The 21,230-nt window shown below is 43.9% G+C and overlaps 1 protein-coding gene across 2 annotated transcripts in view; it reads right to left on the bottom strand.

Annotated features, from left to right (window-relative positions):
- Positions 1-6,106: 6,106 nt before the first annotated feature.
- Positions 6,107-21,230, bottom strand: part of CRY1 (cryptochrome circadian regulator 1) — a 78,035-nt gene continuing 62,911 nt past the window's right edge. Inside the window, exons 8-14 of one of the 2 annotated variants that reach the window (XM_030545086.1) lie at positions 19,290-19,441; positions 18,983-19,185; positions 18,044-18,145; positions 16,513-16,608; positions 15,346-15,417; positions 15,158-15,262; positions 6,107-6,801 (exon numbers count right to left, since the gene is read on the bottom strand). In XM_030545086.1, coding sequence (XP_030400946.1) covers positions 15,162-15,262; positions 15,346-15,417; positions 16,513-16,608; positions 18,044-18,145; positions 18,983-19,185; positions 19,290-19,441 — 726 coding nt within the window. In that variant the 3' untranslated portion in view covers positions 6,107-6,801; positions 15,158-15,161. Of the gene's footprint in view, positions 6,802-9,734; positions 13,527-15,157; positions 15,263-15,345; positions 15,418-16,512; positions 16,609-18,043; positions 18,146-18,982; positions 19,186-19,289; positions 19,442-21,230 lie in introns of those variants that run through there. The other variant, XM_030545094.1, reaches the window with a different exon arrangement.

Genomic DNA, 21,230 nt, shown 5'->3' with positions numbered 1-21,230 from the left:
CGACACGGCGGTAAGAAGGAACTGAGGAGCGGGTGGGCCGGCAGGGGTATATATCTGGTGCCATACTGGCGCCACTCTAGGGGGCGACCTGCCGGCCCACTGGAGTTGCTAGGGTAAAAAAGTTTCCGGCAGACGTGCACGCGCAACGCGGCGCGTACACCTACCTGGAATGGATATGAGCAATCACTCGAAGAAGAACCGGCGTTCCACAGCATGAACCTGCCCCATTAACACCATGATGTCCACATTGCCGGGGCCCTGTACTTTGAGAGAAGTCTGTGTCCATGTCCTCATCACTCTCGTTACTGCACTGCCATCACCTCCTCACCTGGTTTTGCTTTTGCACATTCTGGTTCTCCATATACTGCAGGATAATGCACGTGGTGTTTATAGTGTTCATAATTGCGGCAGCGATCTGAGTGGGCTCCATGCTTGCCGTGCTATGGTGTCTGCGCTGAAAAAAGGTGCAAAATGATTGTCTGCTGTTGCTCTGATGGAAGGAGGAATGATTTGGCTTACAGGGAATTAAAATCAACACGGGGTGGGTTTGCATCAAAGAGAAACACACAACTGTCACACAGAATGGCCCCCTCAAAGATTGGACTCAAAACCCTAGGCTGAGCAGGCCAATGCGCAAACCACTGAGCTATCCCTCCCCCAACTATTCAAGGAAGGAGTTGGGAGCAAATGAATACAAATGAATACAAAACAAATCTGGTCTCTTTCTTGTTTTGATCCACTCCACCTCTCTTATACCTCTTAGGCAGGCAGCAGACAGTGCAGTACGACAGCTAGTAGCCATCATCATCTCCTGGGTGCTTGCCTGAAGACGGTGCAGTACGGCTGCAGGCAGGATTGAATCTCCACAAGACAAAACTTAAAAAGAGAATGATCTGGAGTCAATCCCATTTATGTCCTGGTGCCCCTGACAGACCTCACTGAGGTTGGCTAAAAGAGAACCCAGGAGACAACGATGATGGCTACCAGTCATAATGCACCATCTGCTACCAAAAGGCAATGAGCTGCTGCTGCTGTGTAGCAATGCAGTGCCACGTCTGCCAGCACCCAGATGTATGGTGATAGTGAGCTTAGCGAGCTCCATGTTTGCCATGGTACAGTGTCTGCATGAGTAACCCAGGAAATAAGGCTTGAAACAATTGTCTGCCATTGCTTTCACGGAGGGAGGGGGGGTCTGACGACATGTACCAGGACCACCCACGACAATGTTTTTGACCCATCAGGCATTGGGAGCTCAACCCAGTATTCCAGTGGGCAGTGGAGACTGTGCGATAGCTAGTCACAGTGCAATGCTTCGGAAGTTGACGCTAGCCTCGGGTACTGCGGATGCACTCTGCCAAGTTAATGGTCTTAATGGTCTTGATTGGGGACACACACAATCAACTGTATAAAATCAATTTCTAAAAAATCGACTTCTATAAATTCGACCTAATTTTGTAGTGTAGACATACCCTTAGATTTTGCAGCATTGTCCGCCACTACCTTGTCTAGCTTATCTCCAAAAATCAGGGCTCTTTTGATTTTTGTGGAGCACAGCACCTGCTTAGAGTGGCTAGCCACCTTCCAGAGATGGAGCCATCGGTGGCACCTGTCAGTGAGCTTGAGATCCTGGCTTTGGCTGAGAAGAGGTTACTCACTTTGTGCAGTAACTGAGGCTCTTCGACATGGTTGTTCCTGTGAGTGCTCCACTTTAGGCATCTTGGTGCCCTGTGCTTTTAATCAGAGATTTGTAGTAGCAGTGCCTCGGTTGGCTGTGCACATGCGGCAGCCATCTCGCACCACTCCGAGCAGCTACCCTGCGAGTGCAGCCAACCGTCCCCCAGTTCCTTTTCTACCCCAGAGGATTGAAGTGAAACTCCAAAGGAGAGGGGCGGAGGGGGGGTAGTGGAGCACCCACAGGGACAACCATCTCGAATAATCTCAATTACTGCACAAGGTGAGTAACCGTCTCTTCTTCTTTGAGGAGTGTCCCTGTGGGTGCTCCACTGTAGGTGACTGTAGAGCAGTGCCCCTCAGTGAAGGGTAGGGGCTTTGGAGCTGATTTATGTACAGTGGAGAGGACCGATAGTCTAAACTGCACATCTGCAGCTGATTGCTGCTCTAATGCATAGTGTTTGGTAAAGGTATGGGCTGATAGCTGCTTTACAAATGTCCATAATGGGCATATTATTGAGAAATGCTACAGAAGTGGAGAGTGCCCTAGGGGAGTATGCGCTAAATCCAGAGGGGGCTTCCATATTATAATTTTGGTAACATAACTGGATATATGTAGATATCCATTTAGATGGCCTCTGCTTGGAGATCGTTTTACCCTGACAGCATCCTGTTGTGGATATGAACAGTCTGGAAGATTTTCTAAACATTTTTGTTCTTTCTATATAGAACGCTAGGGCTTTGCGGACATCCAGCATATGGAGGGAGGCCTCCCTGCTGCCGTTGGTACCTGGGAGTGGCCTCCACTTTGATTTCTGTAGGGACCTTAGGATAGAACTCCTTTTCTGAGGGGACAACCATATTGTTAAGCCAAGGATGCTATGGTAGCATCAACCTTTGGTATCTCAGTAATTTGGACTTTTGGTTCCTGGATCCTATAGAATCTAAGATTGTTTCTGTTGATGTGCTTGTCCTTGTCTGGCTTATCCCGTTCACCCTTGATTACTTCCACAAAAGAGGCATGTAGGGAACGGTGACCTCAAGGGAGGATACTGAGGGGAGAAAGTTGCTCAGAGGCTGGGTCTCAGGATTTTTTTAAAGGTTGAAACTGAAAAGTGGATACAATCTTGCTGCCCATGGCCTCGAATTTCTCAGGGAGGGAAAAAACAACAAAAACACATACAAAAAACCCCCTTGCTGAGTCTTTCCCCAGTCCTCTCCTCTCTGTCTCAAGGGACCCCACGGGGACTTACACCCTGAGTCAGCTGACTGTGATCCTTCTCATCCTTAGAGCCTCATCCAGCTCTGCTCGTTAACTCCTAGTCCATTTCCCCCATGTTGAAGTCATGGTTGCTCCAGTGGATAGGGGATCTCACATGCATGGCCAACTCATAGCCCTTAGACCTAACAGAATTAGGGACAGAAGGCTGGCTGCAGGCTGGGCACAACTCACCATTAACTGCACTTGGGAGATAGTCTCACAGCCAGAGCACTATTTGCATTTCATTTGGTGCTTTTTAGGGTGCTCTGCCATGGAGAGGAGTCAGCATGAGGACAGTACAGCTGAGGCTCGGGGTGGTGCCAACACCTGGCTAAAAAAAACTGACCCAAGGGGCATGGGGAGAGAGACTGAGAGGAACTCACTGCTCACCCCACCCCAAATTTTTGACAAAAGTCCACTTTAGGTCAGTATGAAGACAGGGACTGTAAAAACTGCAGTCCACATGCTGGCACGGAGGCAGAGAACCTGGAAGCAAACAGGATCTGAGGGGGCATGGCTAGACAATGCTGCTTTGAAACCTTGATCCACTTCAGTGAGCTGCAGAGAGAGAAGAGCAGTCCAGATGTAAAGAACTGTGGGAGATGCTAGAGCACAGAATGGCTCCATCTTTCCATCTGTGGGTTCCTTCGGTTAGAACTCCCACCCTCTGAGGAAGTAACATATCCCTGACATACCACACTACAGCAGTGTTAACCTTCGGTATCTCAGCAACAGAGCCCTTGGATTTTTAAATGTTATTGAGCCTTGCCCTTAACCTGGCTTTCTCCATTCATCCCTAATCACTGCCTCAAAGAAGGAATGAATGAGGAATTGCAACCTCAGGAGAGGATTTTGAAGGGAAAAATTTGAGGCTTACTCACAGGAGTCTGCTCAGGTGTCGGTGCCAGACTGCTCACCTTCCTGACTGGAGGAGTCAGAGAACTCAAATCTCCTGGATGTGTGTTTTTTCTTCCCTTTTTAAGATTTTTTAAAAACTCTTAGCACATCTTGGGAGCGCAGCAGCTCTACTATGGCTTTTGTGAGGCCTTTCACAGCTTGCCTTCCCTTCAAGAGATCAGTCTCAGAACTCTCCCACACTGGGTCCCATTCCCCCAGGAGGGAGAAGGGAGGAACTTGTTGGAGTTCTCCAGGTCAGCTTGGGAGGCTGACTAGAACCTCTGCGCTTCCTTCACTCAGGGCGCTCAGGACAAACTGTAAGACTTGGAGTGGAGGGAGTCTTGTGGCCCCACAGGCCCCTATGTTCTGAAAGGGTCCCCTGGAACTTATCCCAAGTCAAATGGTCAGGGTCCTTCCTGCTTTTGGAGCATCTCCTTTCTCTGAGTTCCTGGTCCAATTTCCCCATGTTGGGAGTCATGGCTTAGTAGGCAGGCAGGGGAACCCCATCTGTCTGTCTGACTTCTAGTTCCAGGACCTAAGGGATTTAGAAATAGAAGGCTGTGTGAAGGCTGGGCACAACTTGCCATCTACCAACTCTGGGAAGGCTGACTTACACATAGAGCACAGCCTGGATTTAACCCAGTGCTTTCTTAGCTGCTCTGCCATACCTGTAAGGGTGCAGTGCAGGTTTAGGGAGGGTTAAATGACCTAAGGAGGAGGAATGCTGAAGAAGGAAAACACTGTTCCCCACTGCCCATGGACAAAAAAAAAAATGAAGGAGTAAGGGCAGGAGCAACAGAAATCATCACTGTCTGCTGCTGCTGTGGAGGCAGAGAAACTGGGAGCAACCAGGAGAAAAGTGGGAAGGGTCACACTACACAGCACCAAAATGCTGATCCACTTCCATGAGCAGCAGAGATAGGAGAGCAGCCAAGATGTCCAGAATTATGGGAGACAGTGACGCTGGGCTGCAGAATGCTTGGATGGTAGCATTTGTTCTTAACTGGGACTGGTACATAACTTCCAGTAAGACTTTGTTTCAACAACATAAGGTATTTTCAAAAACATTTCACACTTTTATTCTTTGCTCTTCAAGTTTTTAGAACCCTAAAATGAGCAAAATGGGCATAAGGTTCCTTTGTGTATTTTGGCGGTTTTGTGCATATTCTGCTTGAACTCATTTAGGAAAAATGCCTCACATCTGGTTCTCTGTTTTAGTGCTCAGTAATTTGCTTGAAGAACACTCAAACACTCTGCACTTCAAACAATGCGGGATTCCACAGACAAAGAACATAATGTGAAAAACAAGTCGTATTTATTTAGTAGTACTTTTAACTACATTTTCTCTCTCTGCCCAAAACAGGTTGCTTATATTAATGTCATTGTATAGAAGAGGATCTAAAACTATCTCACACTGTAGGGGCATTGCACCATCTTGTGCAGTATGGCACTTGGTCCTAGACAAGTTGCCAACGCAACATGCTATATAGGTTTGGTTTGAATTTGTAACTTCAAGTTAACACGTAATGCTAGAGAGAAAATGCCTATGACTAAAGGTCATCTGAAAAGACGTTGCTAAGAACAGATCTTAGCAACTCAAATGAGAATTTATTTGTGTATCCACCAAAACAGCTAACTGGCCTTGCTTATATAAAATGTAAATTCGGGTTGTTCCTTCTAGGATCCTTATGTTGTTGGAAGATTTCTAATTTTTGCAATTCCCCCCAGAAAAGTTCAGATCAAGGCAAACTATTGAGTGGATTTGCAGAAATCACCACTGCCACAGAAGAGCAAACTAGTTGCCGTAAGGAAAAGGCTGCCCACTAAGCTGCTGAATTACTCTTGTAGTTGTAGCACAGAACAAGCATAACAAGGCATCTAAGCCTATATAAAGCATCCAGTGAATGACGTAGGAGTCCTGTGGAAAAAAATTGTATGCAATGTGCACAAGGGATCTGAATTAAGATTGCACAGGAAACTTCATTCTAGCATTTCCTAACTTTTGAGTCCTAGACTTTGTAACCTTGCATTCTTGTCACATGGGTTTTTCATAATTAGATTTTAAATATCTAGTTCAACAGATGAGCAAATTGTACACAGACAATTTTTAGCTCTGCTACTATAAAAAGTTGTGGAAATAATTAAAGAGGAAGCCGTGCAGTCAACCATTCTAAATCTGAAGATCATCTCTTTCCCTCTCCCTCAAAGAAGTTTTTTGGGTAATAATCACCAGAGCAACAACATATAGTGTACATGTACACACGCACACACACAAAATCAATACATATGTATATACATTTTTATTAAACAAGGTCATTTTAGCTTAACTGAACAAGGCAATGGGAAATACAAGGACTGGACATATACATGACAACTTTACAATTTCTTGACAGAAATAAATGGCTTGTGACTTATATACAGCTGCATTTAATAGAGGTTACAAGTCTACTGTATTTTAATTAAACACAGTCCTAAGCTCTTACATTATGAAAATATGCAGAAGTTGGATCATAGAGGTTAAAATCCTGTCCACTCTAAAAATATTAAGTCTAAAACCCTCCATACCTTCCAATTTCTGCCCACAAAGTTTCTATTTTACAGAACCACTATTACCTTACTGTCTTTACTGTTACCATACACGAAATATCAAAAATATATTGATGAGTCTATCACTAATCATGAATGTTTGTATTTACATTCAAGTTAACAAATTCCTCGCCAAATACTTTATATACAAATCTCAATTTGCCCTTTATGAAAGTCATTAAAAAGTAAAAATCCATAAAAATGCCAATTAGAAATAAAGCATTCCAAAAACTGAACTTGTTTACAACAATTCAGAACATTTGAAACAAATTTATGAAAAATGTGTTATCTTAATACAAGTACTATCACAATACTTTAGCTCCAATACAGCGCAACAAAATTTTGCCTTTAACACATTCTGTGCGACATCTTCTCTTCCAACAATGCTGTAGGAAAAAAGAAATTAAGTAATCAATTGAGGAATAATATTTTTGCAGATCCCGGGACACTATCATATAAAATGTATGTTTTGATGATGATCTTTACAGTAAACTGGCCAATAAACATAGCCCTCTTACTAGATTACCATGACGTGTACATTACATTTGACTACAATTTTACAATGACAACGTTTCAGTAGAGTCCAGGAACACCATATAATATATCTTAAACAAAATGATAACTGACATTTTAGACAATTAGGGTCTCCCAAAAGTGTAATTGTGCTCACAAGAAAAATTCACCACAAAAGACTGGAAAGATGGGGAATTTCTTCAGGAGTTGTGGAAGAAATCCAAAGGTGCATAGGGCGTGGAGAAAGGTGTATAGATTGGTGAAAGCAACATATTTGGAGAACTCCAATAATAAGTAAATGAACATACACACATCCTGATGTGTAGTCCATTAATTCTGACAGGGGAAAAAAGGTTTTCTTTCTTTCTTTACACACGTTCATCCAAACTAGACTACAATGTTTGCATAAAAAATAAAAAACACAACTTTTTCAAAATTTCTTGTCACCGAGTGGCTGAGAGTCCAATCGGCAGCTACAGAAAAACATGATGTAGAAGAGAGGCATGCAGACCTCCTTCCATCAGTGTTTCATAGCATATATAGTGTCTTGTCCATTGGGACAACATCTCATTCATTGGGACATACAATGACTAGACTAGTCTACTGCTTTCAATAGGTTCTCATTTAGGTTCATGTGAATTCATGTATCTTCTCCAAATACCAGTACAACAGGAGTCACATTCCTAAAAGAGACTTTTTTTCTTTGTAATACACTTGTGATTTACAGCATTATAGACCAAGCAATAATAGGAGGTCAAGCGGAGCTCAGCAGCCACTTACTGATTTCAGATTACAAAACAGAGATTATACTTTCAAACCAGTAATGCTAACCTAGGAGTTTAGAGACACTCATCAAGCCCTAGAGTTGGCGGGTCCAAAGTTGTTCTTCAGAGTTTACATAGTTTCATGAAGAGTGAACTTAGACAGAAGAGAGAGCTACTCACCTTGTGTGAAAACGAGGATTCCTTGTGGCATCTTAGACACTAACAAATTTATTCGGGCATAAGCTTTGGTGGGCTAAAACCGACTTCATAAGATGCATCAGAAAGCTTATGCCCAAATAAATTTGTTAGTCTCTAAGGCAGAGGTGGGCAAACTATGGCCCGCAGGCCACCCGTCCTGTCCAGCCCTTGAACTCCTGCCGGGGAGGCTAGCCCCCAGCCCCTCCCCCGCAGCCTCAGCTCACCGTGCCGCCAGCGTTCTGGGCCGTGGGGCTGTGAGGTCCTGCCAGGCAGTGCAGCTGTGTGAACTGCCAGGTGTAGTGTTTTAAATTGCTCCCTGTAGAAATGTGCCACTTACTGCGCACCAAGCAGTACCGTTAGTAGCACATTCCTATGGGGAGCAATTTAATACACTATACCAGCCCTCCATACAGTTTTGAAACTCCTGATGTGGCCCTCAGCCCAAAAAGTTTGCCCACCCCTGCTTTAAGGGGTCACAAGGACTCCTCGTTGTTTTCGCTGATACAGACTAACATGGCTACCACTCTGAAACCTGTCACCTTGTGCAATAACTGAGGTTCTTCGAGATGTGTGTCCCCACAGGTGCTACACTGCAGGTGTGGCAGCACCTCTGTGTCTGGAGTCAGAGATTTTCAATAGCAGTGCCCGTTGGACCACACATGAGTACCTCTCCTCCCCTGCACTGTGCACGGGTAGTATAAATACTGCTGTGTGGGGCGACCCCTAACGCTATGCTCCAAAGCAGAGGGGAGGAGGGCTGTAGTGGAGCACCTATGGGGACACATATCTCAAAGAACCTCAGCTACTGTACAAGGTGAGTAATCCTCTCTTCTTCTTCGAGTGATGTCCCCATCACTGTAAGTAACTATAAAGCAGTGTCCCTAGCTGGAAGGTTGGAGCTTCGGAGTGGCTGGTATCGCCAAGGACAGGACCGTATGTCCAAGAAAGGTGTCCACTGAGGAATCCTGCAAGATGGCGTAATGTTGGGTGAATGTATCAGAGGATGCCCATGCGGCAGCCCTGCATATATCTATTATAGGAACATTACTGAGGAATGCAATGGAGATTGAGAGCGCTCGTGTGGCATGTATCCTGTTAGAGCCAGGTGGTTGCTTATTGTCAAGTTCATAAGACAGGCGTATGCACTGTGAAATTCATTTAGAGAGGCATTGTTTAGCTATAGCAGAGCCTTTAGCGTGTTCGGCAATGGATATGAACAAGCAAGGTGAGTTACTGAACACTTTGGTTCTATCCAAACAGAATGACAATGTGCATCTAATGTGTGGTGAGCTGCTTCTTGGTAATTGTGTGGTTTGGAAAAGAAGGAGTAATATAGGCTTGTTTAGACAGAAGGACATTAACTTCAGCAGGAATTTTGGGAGGGGATGGAGGGTCACTGTCTCTATAACACATTGTATATGATGGGTATGCCATAAAAGCTGATATTTCTCCCACACATGGTGCTGATGAGGAAGGCCATTTTCATTGCTAGATGAAGGAGTGAGCGGGTTGTCATTGGTTCAAATGCAAGTCTAGTCAGAGAGCGTAGGACTAGGCTGGGGCCCCAGGATGGAATGGGGGGGGACATATGTCAGAGTATAGGTTTCAAATACCCTTAAGAAAATGTATGATAGGGGTGTGTGCAAACACTGAATATCCCTTGACAGGGCAGTGGAATGTGGTAACTGCAGCCAGGTGCTGTTTGAGTTGAAGGGCGTAGTCCAATATGAAAGGGAATGGAGCATGATCCCCCTTAAATATTTATATAAAAAAGTGGTTTTGATTTATAACACAATTATAAATGCTGGAGGCAAAGCGGGGCTTGGGATGGAGGCTGACAGCTCACAGCCCCCCATGTAATAACCTTACAACCCCTGAGGGGTCCTGATCTCCAGTTTGAGAACCCCTGCCCTAGTGAATTGCGTCCCAGGCCTGCTCTGGAACAAAACTGAAGTCAGTGGGCATTCTCCTGAGTGGTGAAAAGGTCTATGGTGGGGTGACCCCCATTGGTGGAAGATGGGTCAGAGTGCTCTCATGTTGAGCTGCCATTCGTGCTCGTGTGAGAAGGTTCTGCTCAGTGTATCCACTCTCGCGTTCTGAAGTCCAGAGAGATATGCAGCAGAGATGGAGATGTTGTCGTGGATACACCCATTCCATAGCTTGATCACTTCTGAGTGCAGGGAATGGGACCTGGCACCTCCTTGCCTGTTGATGTAATACATGCAAATAAGGTTGTCTGTCATTACTCGAACAGCCTGGTTTCTGAGGAGTGGTAGGAAACATTGGCAGACGTTGCAGACTGACCTCAGTTCCAGGAAGTTGATGTGTAAGGTGGCCTCAGTGGGCATCCATCTGCCCTGTATAGTGTGCTTGCATAGATGTGTTCCCCAGCTGAGGAGGGAGGCCTTGGTGGTAAGTATCACGGTAGGTGGAGGTTGAAGAAAAGGGACTCCGGCACAGACATTGTCGGGACACGTCTACCACAGTAGTTACTCCTTGACCTGGGCTGGCCTGGACAGAAATTTCTGCATGCTGTGTTTGCTAGAAAGTTATACTGTATGGAGCCAGCCCTGAAAACACTGCATGTGCAGCCTCGCGTGTTTGACCAGAAACACAGCTGCAGCCATGTGTCTCAGAAATTGGAGGAATATATGTGCTGGGATTTGGGGCCATGCTTGGGTAGTTGAGACTAGTTGTGTTATCGCTGGGAACCTGTGAGGTAGTAAACACGCTCTTGCGTGGTTGGCATCGAGTAGAGCGTCAGTGAATTCCAGTGTCTGCACTGGAGTTAGTGTGGACTTTTCAAAATTGATAAGGAGGCCCAGTTTTGTAAAGAGGGTCCTTGTAGTGTGGACTGCTTGGAGCGCTTCAATCTTGGATGGCACTTTGATAAGGCAGTCATCTAGATACGGGGAAATGGTGATACCTTGTTTGTAGAAGAAGGCCACGACCACTGCAAGTACTTTGGGAAAAACCTCACAGAGCTGTGGATAGTCCAAAGGGTAGTATCCTGTACTGGTAGCGACTGTGGCCTACAATGAATTGTAGGAAATGTCTGTGAGAAGGATGTCTACTGCAATATGAAAATATACGTCCTATAGGTTGAGGGCCGAGAACCAATCCCTCTGTTCCAGTGCTGGGATGATGGTGAATAGGGTGACCATCTTCAAAAGTTTGTAGTCTGACAAACTTTGTTGAGATTGCGAAGGACTAGGATGGGGCACCAACCACCAGACTTCTTTTGTACCAGGAAGTAGTGAGTAAAAACCACATCCTTTGTGTTGTGGAGGGACTCGTTCTATGGCTCCCAGTTGAAGTTGTCATCTCACCTTTCCCTCCAGGATGGGCTCCCCTGAGAGGGATCCCTGAAAAGGATGTGGAGGGGGGAGGGGTGGAGGAATGGCATAACTAGGAAAGGAATGGAGTAACCTTCCTTTACTATTTCCAGGACCCATCTGTCCGAGATAATGAGCATCCAAGATGGTAAAAATGGAGCTAAGCGGTTGCCAAACTGTTGGTATGTAGATGGCATTACAGATGGTAGGGGCAACTGGAGCAGGCAGGAGGTTTTCTGGACCTTGATCACATCTTCAAATTTGCTGCTTATTAGAGTGTTTGGGCCAGCGTCCCTCATGCAGGCGATTGTCTGCGCCTGTTGGGAAGTCAGTGACAACGGTGTTGGTTGTCACACTGCTGCTGTGGGTAGTATGGCTAAGGGTGAGATGGTGGAGACAGCTGATATTTTCCCAATCTTCTTTTTGGCTGCTGTGTGTAACACCGAGGGATTTTAGAGTGGATCGGGAGTCTTTCAGTGAATGTAAGGAGTTGTCCGTGCACTCAGAAATTAGTTTTTGTCCCTCGACCGGGAGATCCTCGATTGTATTTTGCATCTCCTTAGGGAATTCTGAAAGGTTCAACTATGATACATGTCGCATTACTACTGCAGTAGCAATGGATCGGGCAACTGTGTCATTTGAGTCCAGGAAGGGTCTACAGAGCCTTGTTGTAACTGGAGTTCTTTAAGATGTGTGGTCCCTATCTATTCCACTGTGAGTACGCATGCGTTCCATGCGCCTGAGACCAGAGAAGTTTTGCAAGTAGTGTCTATTGGTTCATGCCTGCACCGCTACTCTTCCTGTGCTCTATTGTGAGGGAATAAGGAGTGGGGCAGACCAACTGCCTCTTCAGTTTCTTCTCTACTGTGAATCTTGCCAAGCTCTGAAGAAGAGGTGAAGGAGGTTGGGAAGTGGAAGACAAATAGGGACTACACATCTTGAAGAACTTCAGTTACAACAAGGTAAGAAATTTCCCTTTCTTCTTTGAGTGCTGGTCCCTACGGATAACTGACAAGCAGTACTCAGAGAGCAGGTGGGTGCAAGAACATAAGTGGTATAGCTGCTTGTAGAATCACTGCCCCAAAAGATAAGTCAACGGCAGTCTTGGACCCAGGAATAATGCATTATGAATGTGTGGATGAAACTCCATGTAGGTTGTTCTGCAAATGCTAAGCAGGGATGCTTCTTGAAGTGATGCTTCTGAGGCTGCTTGTTCCCTTGCATAGTAAATCTTTACCCCATGTGAGGGAGGAAGCTGTGCCATCTGGTAACAGAATAGGATATACCCAGAGATCCATTGAGAAGATATAGCTTGACCTTAAACTCACTCTGGAATAGAAATGAACAGTCTAGATGGCTTTTCTGATTGGTTTTGTTCTCTGCAGGTAAAAATCACCATGCTCATAATTAGTCGAGAGAATTAAGTCTCCTCTCCTCACTAAAGGCACAAGGCTTTGAAAAGGCACAGGTAAATGAAATGACTGGTTTATATGAAATGATAGAACAATTTTATGAGTACATTTTGGATGTAGTTGTTGGATATAGAGACTCTGTCCTTATGGGATATTGTGTATGGCCATTAGGACCCCAAATTCACCTACCTTTCTGGCCAAGGTGATAGCAATGAGGAAGGCAACATTTATCTACAGGTGAGATGTGAAACACATAGCTATTAGTTCAAAAAGAGTGGGTTAGTAAGACATGAAAGTACTAAATTAAGGTCCCAGCAAGGGGTTGGTTTTCTTACCGGCAGAAAGATTCTGATCAGAACTTTCTGGAAACTGGCTGTTGGTGGGTGAGTAAAGATTGAATAAATCCCTGATGGTGGGGGACACGCACTGATTGTGCCAGGTGAACCTGTGGCAAGCTATGGGAAAGATCCACCGTCTTGAGAGTAAGAGGAATCTAAACTAGCAAGAAAAAATGGTTACTTATCTGTATGGTAACGGTTGTTCTTTGAGACGTGTTGTAAACACATACGTTCCACTGTCGATGTTTGTGTGCTCAGTGCAGCAGCATCACCAGGCAGTGCAGGCTCCCTGATCTCCTCATGCCTTCAGGTGAGATTATACAAGCGGAGTATCTGCCGCCTTCTGCTCCGTTCCTTCACATCGCTGTATGTAATGTCCGAAGTAGTTTGGAAGGTTGGAGGATCATGAAATGTATGTGTGCACAACACATCTTGAAGAACAAGAGTTACTATACAGGTAAATAACCTTTTTCTCCTTCGAGTGCGCATATACATTCCACTGTAGGTGACTCATCAGCAGTTCCCTTACAGGTGGAGGGACTTTGGATCATCTGAAGAGAGATTGGCAAGTCTGTTACTAAACTGGTATCATTACAGGAGACTTGAGTGATGGCATAATGAGTGGAAAAGCTATGCACAGACAATCATGCTGCTGTCTTGCATACAACAGCTACTGGAACATTGCTGAGAAAAGCTGATGAAGTGGACTGAGCTATTACTCTTGGTGGAGGAGAGATTTTAGCAAGATTGTAGCAGAGCTTAATACAGTCAGAAATCCAGTAAGATTAGCCAAGACAATGTGGATTGATCCTTAATGCTCTCGGCAAAGGCTACAAAAAACCTGAGGGAAGTCCTGAAGATCTAGTATGGTCCAAGTAGGATGCCGGGCTCTATGAACATCCCACATACAACTTTTTCCCTTTGTTTTAGACAAATGAGGTTTTGGGAAAAACACACACTGGAAGATTGATTGTTTGGTTTAAATAAAAAGCTGACATTACCTTAAGCATAAACTTCTGGCGTATCCTAAGGGAAACCTTGTCCATATGGAAGGCCATGAAAAGAGGACCAGCCAGAATAACCTGAAATTCTGAAACTCTCCTGACAGAAGTGATTACCAAAAAGGTCATCTTCATAGACAAAGATAATGAAGTTGTAAGCCATAGGCTCAAAAGGGAGTCCCTTGTGTTTGGAGAGGACGAGTTTAAATCCCATACAGGTACAGGAGCAGACACAGAAGGGAAATGTTAATCAGGCCTTTCAAAAAAATAATAAAATAAATAATCAATAAATGAGAGGATGAACTGAATGCTGACAGGCAGGCAGGATGACATTTGTAGGAGGCTTCAAAACCAGAACTGTCCGAGCCATTTGGGGGTGACAAGGGTGACTCCATGTTCTGTGCTGCTGAATCTTCCATAGAACCTAAGGTAGTAGTGGGAAAGGAGTGACAGATACTGCACCTGGAAGAGACAGGCACTTCCCCAAAGCAGTACAGGCAGCACTGGTGGTTGTCTCTGACCAGAAAGGGGTGCAAGGACAAGAGATAAAGCTTTTAAAGCCAGATAATCTAGACATAATCTAATTCACATTCTGGGATGCACACAAGTCCCCAAGGAAAGGATTTTACCTATCCATTGAGCTATCCATTGCTATACTAACAGAATTATTAAAAACACTAACTATACTAAAGATAAAACAGGTAAGCTCTTATATATTTACAGTTTTTAAGGATCAGGCTGAAGGGAAACAAACAGCACTGCACTGGCGACTCAGATTTAGGCCATGGTGCAGTAAGAATAACTGAAGAGGCCATCAGTCCTCCTCATCCCTTATATACTTGGTGCAGAGCATGAAGAGAGTAGAGGCACAGGCCCTGACCTATGGATACTGCTTTCAAAATTTCTCTAGTCTAAGGCGCATGCACACGCACAATGGAATACACATAGGGACCAGCACTCAAAGAAGAACTTGCTTTTTGGCCTTCTACTCCCACCGCAATTGTGTGCATGAAAAAGCAGAGCACAGCTGCTGTACCTTTTCAGCCACATTCAGTCAGAAGTTATGTATATTTGTTCCCCTTTATACCATGCAATGGCACACATATTGTACATTAATGGGTGTAAACAGTATATAATAATTTAGCTCACTAACAAGATGTTTTAGAATTCTCCTTTCTTACCAATTTAATTAGTGCTCTGTCGCTGGACTTTCGGCCCAATGCTCTGAGTTTCCTTTTCCGGATTTGGGCGTTTCCCAGTGCTGACACCAGTGCTTCCTGTTCTTCCTGAAAAAGGAAATCAACACCTAATGTGAGAAACTAGTTTGCTTTTTATGTATCCAAATGATATCTTTTAAAACATAAGTCACCTTGTTGCAGTAAATGTGATTGCTGATGGTCTCCCTGGGCATAATGTAAAATACTGCTGCCTTGAGAATAACCTGTTAAAAACACAGTACACATTTACTTAAATCATTCCTGTGTTTTCCTTTTATTTATCACAGTTATAGCCTTGTATCCATTAAATTTTTGTATGAACAAGGGGAGCCAAACCTTGAACTCCCAAAAACAGAGAAGTCTGGCCAGACACCATTCTTGTTTGCAGACACCGTCTGGTACTAAAAGGTTCTACACACACACACGCACACCCACCCACGCACACCCCCCTTTTCTAACTGCTACAAACTTCAGTTTTGACACCACCCAATCATCCTTTTTACTATTCTCTTAAGATAACAGGAGTCAACAGCACAACTAAACTGGGATGAACCAGAATTTTCTGTTTCATGTAAATTGCCCAACAGCCCTCGATACATCAAGAGAACATGTACTACAGAAGCAAGGGCAAGTTTTCCTATTCTGCCCAAACATTTGCTTCAGCCATGTTCTGGAGGCCTGTAAGGAGTGAGAGTAAAGTCCTGTCTCCACATTTGTTCTGTCAACCCTCAACTCCTGCTCAGATTACAATGCGAAGCCAAGTCGGGTAATGATTTTGTGATATGGAAACCTATTTGACAGCAACTGTATGATGTGGATACCTATTTGACAGCAACTGTATTTCTAACTCTTTAAAAAAAATAATATTTCTCGTGCCTGTTCACCCATACAAACAGTGGACTCTACACAAATTGCTGTCAAATGCACAAAGTAAACAAATGGAAATTTTACTTCCTTCAAGCTCTCAGCTGTAGTGATCTTAGGTGTTATTTGTAAAAGGAGACAAAAAGAGACCTCTGATTTCTGTGCTGGTATCCCACCCAAGACTATTGTAAAATATCCTTACCCCAACTCTGAAAACAAACAGAGTCCGTGACTTGATTCTGGAGACAGCTCTTTGTATTTGAGGCCACAAATTAATATCATGCTAAATGATAATCATTACACATTTATGTATCAACAAAGAAAAGTGAGCCAAGCTCAACTTAGAATTCTGCTGTCACCAGTAAAAAAAAAAAAATCAGAGATATTTTTAGGATTTTAACAATTTCAAGAATCGTGAGAATGTCATTGAACACATTTTATTTGCTAAATAATACCGTGTTGCTGAATTCCACTTGAACCTGCATGCGAATCTTCTAGGGAACATGTCTGAACACCCACTGTATGACCATCATTGCTTCCCATTTGAGCTCCTGAAAAAAGGACATTTTAAAAAAATATTTTCAGCACAGAATACAGCACAGTTTGAACATTTAATAAATAATTAAGTGTAATGTTTGAAATATATACTTTTGTCTTGTACAAAATGGGAATGATTGAACAGTGCATTCTAAAGCAATAAAGGGTTCCGTAAGGTCAAATTTTTGAAGATTTTTTTTAATGTAACCTCTAAAGTTATGGGAAAAATTTTGTATGTCCAAGATACTGCTCAAACAAATTCAGTTCTCTGTGCACCAACCAGGTAGGTGACTCAAATTCCGGATATGAAAAATACAAATGCAGTTACGTATACGCGAATTTGATAATGCAAGATCATCCCTTCATTTTGTATGCTGGACTGAAGCCCCTTTACAAGTTTTGCCTTTGATGTTTAAGTTTCAAGCATGCTTTTTATTATTCCCTATATTCTGTATATAAAATACTAGCATCTGTACATCACATAAAAAAAATGTCTGTAGGCAAAAATATTTTTCATTAAAACCCAATTGAAAGTTATACATTATATATTGTCAGGGCCGGCCTCAGACACCAGCCGACTAAGCATGTGCTTGAGGCAGCAACTTGGGGTGGGGTGGTGCTCAGAGTTTGTTGTTTTTTTTTGGTTCGGCTGGGCGGTGCTGGAGGGTTTTTTTTTTTGGGTTTGGCCCGGCAGCGCTGGGGGTGTGTTTGTGTGTGTGTGTGCGCGTGTGGCTGGGTGGGTGGGCTTGGGCGGCGCTTGTGGGGGGGGCGGGAGCTTGGGCCGCGCTGGGGGGGGGGCTTGGGCGGGGCGATGCTTGGGGGACGGAGTTTGCCGGCGTGGCGCTCACGCGGGGGAGTGTTGCAGCAGGGCGGCGCTTTTTTTTTTTTTTTTTTTTTTTTGCTTGGGACGGCAAAAGTGTTAGAGCTGGCCCTGTGTATTGTACATATGTTGGGGATATTTTACCATCATTATTTATATTGTGGTGGTGCCTAGAGTATCCAGTCCCCAAAGTACTAGGCATGGTACAAATATAGCAAAAATGGGCCTTGCCTCAAAGAATTTACAGTCTGATTTAATCTATGATGTTACCACTGTCACAAGGTATTTCTGATTCCTAGGAGGGAAATAGATGTACAAATGTTTTGGAGAATTGCTTGAAATGTATTAATAATTTTACAAGGGTTAGAACATTCCTCTCTAAAGGTTTACTTACTTAACATTGAATATACCGATTCTTCAGATGAGCGGCTTATCTGCATTTATCTAACCATGCAAAAATTAACTATGGTGGAAGAGTGGATCTGAAAACATTCTTAAGAGCAGTTTTCACAAAACTGTTTTTGCGAGGGTAGCTGTTCCTACACAATAGCATGTTAGGGGGATCACTTAAGGAATTTGGGCAACTTGTCAGTTCCAATACTTTTGTTAGAACAGGAGATTTTACTTACCACTTGCACTACTACAACCAGAGATGTTTTCTCCTGGTGAATATCCCATTAGGCCACCATTTCCATTTCCATTTGGGTTAGAAGGCACTGTTGCAAGAAGCCCTAATCAAGGAAACAAAATTCATTGTCAACAATATTGAGGCAAGCAAATATATTTTGATTTAGTATATATCTTCCCTTGTTTCCCAATAGTATTTTCTTTAATAGTTTAACTTCATCAGTGGAGAGAATTATTTTTTCCCCCCTCTACTATAAATTGGAATATCTGCCCAAGAAATTTTAGATTATAATTATTTTACTTATCAAAAAGTCAGTATTATTTTTGCAAGAAACTTTAATTGCCTATGTTAAATATGGTACATTTTAGTGCAAAAGATATCACAAGTTATGTCATATATATGCATACCCTGTATCCCTGGATTACAGCCATTATTTGGACAGGCAGGTGTCAACAAATGCACATGTTGCACAACAGTGGGAGAAGTGGACTTTTTTAAATAGATGGAAGAATGTAAACAAAGGGTTAAAATTAATTTCTCAAGATAAACCACCATGTTTGCGAATAGCAGATGTACAGTTAAAGGTTGCGAGACCTTTTCCACTGTAACTTTTTCATGCAGTAGTTCTATCTGGCAGTTAAATTAATCTATACAAGACTAATTTGATGCCCTGGAGATGACATGACCATAAAAGAAGCTTCAGTTCTAACTCCCTAGGCAGATGCAGATGACATACATTGCAAAGGGCTGGGAAGAGGTGAGTGAGCGAGAAAAAATAAGTGTTAGCAGTACACTGTTCTTATAATCCACTCTAGTCAGTTAACTAGGCCAACTCTGACACTGGGCTCATATCTGGCCACCATGGCTACAGAATGGGTTGTCACAACTTGAAGGCGAGAAAAAACCTCAAATAAATATATGAAGGAGACTACAGTCATACCCAATCCTCTGTATCGTGAAAGCTGCTGGTAGATTTGTTTCATCCTCTCAATATTCAGGCGGCTTGCCTCTGCATGATTTACCATTGGTTTAGGATAATGAACTCCTATTACACATTTTGCAGCCTTCTGGATGCTCTCTGGGGCATTCCAAGGATCGTATATGTATTTTGCAGGGAAACCTCTAAGTACAGGCAAATAACGTCTTTAAAGAAAAAAAAAGTATAGTTTAAAACACACAGCTCTTTGAAACTGAGGCAACTTTAATGATGGTTGTATGTTAACGGGGAGGACTGTATGTGAGATTACCTGATGTAGTCTCCATTAGGATCAGTTCTTCTGCCAAAACCCACAGGACAGTAGCAGTGAAAAAACTGCTGAAAAAATGAACTACAGGAAAGCCACATCCAGCTTCCAGCATTTACACTCCAATCTGCATCAAGCAGCAATTCTTCAAACACCTTGAGAAATAACAGTATCAAGTTATTCTAAATATGCATTGCTCAGCTATCAAGATGTCAGTAAGGAAACTAGTCTCTTAAATGTTGAAATCCTGTATTTTCTGACATTTGCCCAGACTTGGTAACATCCAAAAAGTGCTCAATACTTACACAAGTACTTCTTCATAGGTCCATTCAAGTGGGATAGTGGAAAAGAGGTATGTCTGGCTTCTACAGCACAGAAGTTGGACATATTTTGCACAAATCTATTTTACAGATGGAAAACTGAGGCAAAGAACGGTGAAATAACTCACTCAAAGTCACCTAAGTACGCCAGTGGCAGAGTTAGGAATAGAACCTAAGTCTCCTGAATCCCTGTGCTGTGCTCTATTCACTAGGGTCACAATGTCTCTGGTCAGGGGTGGAATTTTCTTTCCCAGTTAGCTCCATACATACTCTACTAGAAAGCTACATTAATTTCCTAATGCTTTCTAGTGGGAAAGTTAATTTGCATAGTTTTTTGGAAGATGTTTCAATTAACTTAACAGTTAACTTAATAATTAGAGAGACAAGGTGCGTGAGGCAATATCTTTTATTGGATCACTTCTCTTAGTGAAAGACAGAAGCTTCTGAGCTTACACAGTGCTCTTCAGGTCTGGGAAAGGTACTCAGTGTCACAGTTAAATGGAACAGACTGTTATACATGAGGTAACCATGTGTTAGCAGTGCTCATTAGGCACCCGTGTTCCCCTGCTCACCCTGTCTAGCACTTGAGCACTGTAGTGGGGTGACCACCCGCTCCAGCCTGGAAGGGGTTGGAAAAGTCCTGCAAAGGGCAAGGTAAAACCCTGGCTGATTAGGGGAAGTGGCTGCAGCTGGGGCCACACCCCAAACTGAGCAACAGGGCCTTATAATAAGGCCAGGGAAGCTAGGAGCAAACAGTCTCCCTCTAGCTATAGAGGGAGATGGGCCTGGCTGCAGGAAGCCGGACATAAGGTACTTGACTGGAGCAGGGCTGGGGAAAGGCAGAGGAGCTGGGGAGCTCTAGCCTGGAAAGCCCCAGGTTGTGGCCTAGCATTGGACTAATAGGTACTGGGGGTTGCAGAGGGCAGCCCAGGGGTAGGCCAAGGCAGCAGGTCCAAACCCTCCTTGCCAGCGATGAGTAGGCTGATACTGCAGTCTGCCCCAGGGTGTGGGGCTAGATGATGACTGGTAGTTGCCTTATACTGAGGCAAGGTGGGGACAGTGGGTGGGGGTTCCTCAGGGAGGGGAGACCCTAAGACTGAGCGGGTATTAGTACCCCATGTAAAAGGGCACGGGGTCCAGGGAGGAAGACAGGGGCCAGAGGACAGGCGGATCATCGGCCTGCAGAGAGCACTCCAGAGCTGGAACGAGCTAATTCCCAGGAGTCACCACCAGGAGGCGCCGCAGGGGTGAGTCCGCTTGTCTACAAAGCGCATTCTGATTATGAGAGTTTAAAGGGGGCATGGCAACATTGCCCCCTCAGTTCCTTCCACTCCTAGAGCAGAAAATCCAAGATATTTTAATTTGGATTCTGCAGGAGTGGGGAAGGTGGTCAGGGAGCATGAATGTGCAGAGCCCATTTCAAAGAACTCCAGTTACAAGTGAGTAACCTTCATTTCTTCTTTGAGTGTCCTCAGCGTATCTCCACTCTTGGGATAGTCTTGCAAGCAGTACAGCAAATTGAATAGAGGGATGCAGAGTTTTAACTAAACAAGGATTGGAGCACCACTCTACCAAACTGGGTGTGCAACCGGGATGCCATATCCAATGCATAATGCTTTGTGCA

This window comes from Gopherus evgoodei, chromosome 1, assembly GCF_007399415.2.
Source record: "Gopherus evgoodei ecotype Sinaloan lineage chromosome 1, rGopEvg1_v1.p, whole genome shotgun sequence".
In the NCBI taxonomy this organism is placed as follows: Eukaryota; Metazoa; Chordata; order Testudines; family Testudinidae; genus Gopherus; species Gopherus evgoodei.
This window is presented reverse-complemented; position numbering and strand designations above follow the sequence as displayed.